General features: G+C 35.6%; 1 protein-coding gene across 1 annotated transcript; it reads right to left on the bottom strand.

Moving 5' to 3' along the window:
* Nucleotides 1–3,000: 3,000 nt before the first annotated feature.
* LOC113717451 (uncharacterized) lies at nt 3,001–4,324 on the bottom strand. Its single transcript, XM_072060081.1, has one exon. The coding sequence runs from the start codon at nt 4,190–4,192 to the stop codon at nt 3,101–3,103; it is 1,092 nt and encodes a 363-aa protein (XP_071916182.1). The 5' UTR covers nt 4,193–4,324; the 3' UTR covers nt 3,001–3,100.
* Between the last annotated feature and the right edge of the window lie 309 nt (nt 4,325–4,633).

Genomic DNA, 4,633 nt, shown 5'->3' with positions numbered 1-4,633 from the left:
GGTGACTTTTAAATTGTGACTAGTTTGTTTCTAAAATTGAACTTTTTGTAATGTTAATTATTTTGCTTTTTTGTGCAGCTAATATTAATATGTATATTTCTTAAATTATTAGTTAGAGTTATACAATAATAATTCTTTTTTGTATAAATTTTCTTAATTTTATTATATTTATTTATATCTTCTAATGACTTTTTTTATAATATATATCATATATATATATATATATATAAAATAAAAATTTGTGGAGCTTACGCCTCACACCTTGAGGCTTTCACCCCATTAAGGCAAATACTAAATGCCCCGCCCAACGTCTTCGCTTTTTAAAACATTGCAAACAATTCACTGTCTCAACATCCATACTAAGGAATAGGAAAAGGATTGATACCATTCTGCATTTCTAAAATGTACATTAATTCTCAAACTAAACATGAACAATATCTAACATTTATTAACGTATGGATCTCGACTTAAAAATTAAATTAGTTCCAATATAAAGAATCATCACATCCAACTCAAATTCAAAAATAGAAAAAACTTGTCCAGACTTGGTATCTATAATAATTATATAAAGATCAAACACAATTCGTATTTGCTAAGAATCAAATAAAATTGATTACATGTGTTTAAAGTTTGCATGGGGAATAATTTTGTGGAGACTTTGTTTAGGAAAATTATCAACTTATAGCAAATTACCATAATTTGTTCAAATTGTTAATGAAGGGAGCAAGAAAAAAGTGGACAAAATGTACTTGTGCAAACTATTCAGACTTCACTTTTGTTTACATGGTGAGCGAAATTCATGTAATCTATGGCATCTAGGGGAGGGATGGATTGAGTGGTTTAGGGAGAGCGAGTGTAAGTGAGATGTTCCGAATTCGAGTTTTTTCACTTACACTATAAAAAAAGTAATTTATGACATTTTGTTAAAAAATGTGTCCTGTCCCAAATAAAATTTGTCCATGCTAATTTAGGATTTGTAAAAGAATAGGGGTCAAAATGTAATTATTCCAAAATTTGGCAAATAGTTATGGACATTACCTTGCTGCATTAAAAAGCAGGGGAAGTGACATTTGCACTCCAAATTTAGTTTTATGCGCTCCTTGGAGGCATATTATTTAGTGAGTGGATTGAAGTACAAAAGGTTAAAATGGGACTGCGAATATCAATTCTCAGAAGAGGATCTTACCACATGTCCTCTTGGAAACATTTTCAGTACACTTATTAGGAGTGGGAACATGACAAAAGTTGAGAGGATCTAAGGCTACCACCATAGCCTTTAAGGTTTGGTGGGGTGGGAGGTCAAGAATTCAAACCTTGCCTCCCATCACTTGTCAATATATGTGACTATCACTTTAAGTGGCTTAAATTCGTACGGATGCATAGTGCACCTATCTGGTCCGATGGTGATTTAGTCCCCATCGATTTTCCAATAATCCAATTGAACCCTCCCCTTATTATAGGCTATAGTAGGAATATAGGAGTAGGCGTAGAGTAGATAAGTGCCGATCGATAAAAATAAATAAATAAATAAAATAAAGCAGAAGAGAGAAACTTCTGGTCTGGTCTTTAGTTAAATATCAAAATTTCGAGGAAAAACATGGTACTCTGTTACAGGCAGATCTCAGTTCTCTCATCTTGGAACTATGCGCCACTGCATTGAAAATATCACTTATTTAAATCCTATATTTTTTCAATTAAAGAAAAAATAATAGTAGAACGCCAGGAAAATTTTGTGCACAAGAATACTGGTACTACCTGGCAAAGATTTGTTTAATAAGGAAATGGGACGTAGCCAATATGTATTGTATCAAATGTAGCAATTTGATATTGTTTTGAATAGTTTAGTACAATCGATCAGAATAGTTTAGTACATAATTCTCTCAGACAGAGTAAATTTGAAAACTTTCAGATTCTTCAACAGTGAACCTATAACATTTACTTTGAACCTATTCTAAAACTAGGTCAGGATGGTTTAGGGTCTATTTTGAATTAGAATAACGAAAATTGGGAGACTATTCCAACAATTGTAGGAGGCGTTTCCAAGAATATCGCAAACCCCCCCCCCCCCTCCCCAACCCACAACAAACAAAACCCAGGACCTTGGTCTAGCGGACACGGACTCTGTGTGGCTGTGTTTGGTGCGGTTCCAATTCAATTATTCCATGTGTTCAAAATTTTTGTGTACAAATACAAGATAATGTTATATTAAAAATATGTCAAGTATTTTATTCATACATGTCATTTTTTCTCCAAATACAACAATGCAATACAATTGTACACCAACTAATATAATAAATATAACAATGGAAGTGAACTGCATGAAATTCCAATCACATTGAGTCCTTTCCCCAACTTAAATCACTTTGTCATTATGATCTTTTTAATTTTCAGCTCGTCAGATAATCAGCATTTCGCACTTGAATCAATTAAGTGAAGTTATTGAACTCAAATTTTCACCTTAGTTTATGTTCCTGATTAAATTTTTGAAAACTGATTAATAACTTGCTATACAGAATTTGTTCAATGAAATTGTCCTAGTTCAAAATTGTGTAAAATTCACACTTAGCCACACAACTGTTGTATGTCTATGATTAATTCATTTTTCTGTAGTCACTACTGAAAGGTATTTGATGTAGATATCTAAAACGAATACTCATATGAATCAAGCGACAAACTTGATATATATATTTTTTTAACAATCATTGTATCTGGGGAAGGGTTAGGTTGAATAGTAAGATAAAAAAAGTTGTAAATAAGAGATCTTGATTTCAATATCTTTCAACTTAAAAAAAATCATTGAACCTGATCCAAATTGACATGCCAATGTGACATTTGAATCAAAATTAATTACCCAATTTATGTGCTTCTGTTAATTTTATGTGCATAAATCCTTCAATTCCCATAACAGCATGAAAATCAGAAGTATAAACTTACACAAACCAAACAGTTTTTAGTTAACTAATGTAATATAGTATATATAGTAAGTCATTAGTACAGACATTTTCAACATACAAATATTAACCTTTAAAAAGAAAGACAAGAAAAAACTCCATAGTATGGATCGCATCGCATGGTAATTAACTTGACAAACTACTTTTGCTTAGCATTCTCTAAGTGGCTTCCCACATAGACAGTCATTGTAAACAAACGACGACGCTTCAAGATGATCGAACGGGGAACCTACCGGAATCGGCCCACATAGGTGGTTATGGCTGACGTCAAAATGGCCAATGAAGGTGGCGGATAGTATAGACTTGGGAATGCCTCCTTTGAGCTGATTATACGATAAATCAAGAACCATAAAATATGACGTTGCCCCAAATGTATCAGGAATATTACCTTCAAGTGCATTTTTGCTCAAATTCAATGTGCCAATTCGCGAATTAAGCAAAGTAGGGGGAATGGTACCAGAAATATTGTTTCCATCAAGATTTAACGTGGCCAAAATGGGCATTTTGCCTAGTGAAGGTGGGATCGTGCCCGAAAGTCGGTTCAGTGAAAGATCTAAATCCGAAAGCCGATAAATGTAAGAAATTGAGTTTGGAATTTGCCCTTGAAGTCGATTTCGGCTTAGCAAAGCTCGGCTTAGCATTCTTAATTTCCCAAAGTTTCTAGGAATTGTACCTCTAAATAAGTTGTTACGTAGATCTAAATGCATTAATGAAGATAAGTTCGTTAATGACCTTGGTAACCTCCCGGTAAGTTGATTATCTGCCACGTTTAACACAGTGAGTCGACTCAGTCGGCCAATATCAGCTGGAAGTTCACCGGTGAGCTTGTTTCCGATCAAGTCGACGATTCTTAGGAAGGGTAAAGATGTAATGCATGGGGGGATTGTGCCAGAAATGCCCTTCCAATCAGCAATGGTTAGGCTTGAGAGCCTATTGAGCTGACATATCGCTCGAGAGATTGTTCCATTCATGTAACCGGTCCGGTGAGCCTTTTCAAAGATGGGGTCCTCCGATTCACCACGGAGGTTGATGTCGGCAACTCGGTGCACCTCCGGGTCACAACTCACTCCGTACCAGTTCTTGCAACAATCAGGGCCCGTCCATGACTTGAAAATGCCGAAGTAGGGCTCATTCAGGGCAGCTTTGATAGCTATCAAAGCTGCCCTATCTGAAGGCGCGCAGCTGTAAGCTAAAGAGCAGATACTCAGGACTGAAAGTATCACTGCCACAAGGTTAACCATCGTGTGTACTTTCTCTTTCTAAAACTCACTGAGTCTGTATCTCTCTCTTTGTTTTTTTTTTTTGTCTAATTTACTATTTTTGGTTCCCTCAGACTTTGCATGTGGAGGATGATTTCAAAGCAAAGTCATGCACGCTGGTTGGGTTAAGCTGATTTGAGCTTGACCTTTGAGGGTTTTTATACTAGTACAATATGGTGCAGGTGGTGAAATGACAATTTTACACCTCACATGTGCTGTGTAAAACTGAGAGGACAAGTCAACATGCCTGGAGATAAGACTAAGGTGGCATTATTAATTGGGGAATGTGGTGATGAAGATGAGAGGCAACAGGGATTGGTCGGCTACGTGGCAAGCGATTGTCCAGATTCAAGGGAATTGTGGCATGACCATGAATTCAATGTGTTCTGGGCATGAGGAGCTAGCTATTGATCTTTTACTACC

The sequence above is a fragment of the Coffea arabica genome, chromosome 1c (assembly GCF_036785885.1).
Source record: "Coffea arabica cultivar ET-39 chromosome 1c, Coffea Arabica ET-39 HiFi, whole genome shotgun sequence".
Taxonomy (NCBI): Eukaryota; Viridiplantae; Streptophyta; class Magnoliopsida; order Gentianales; family Rubiaceae; genus Coffea; species Coffea arabica.
This window is presented reverse-complemented; position numbering and strand designations above follow the sequence as displayed.

What these genes read in the sequence shown, in the direction of transcription:
- LOC113717451 (XM_072060081.1), bottom strand. Translation starts at nt 4,192, where the DNA reads ATGGTTAACCTTGTGGCAGTGATACTTTCAGTCCTGAGTATCTGCTCT.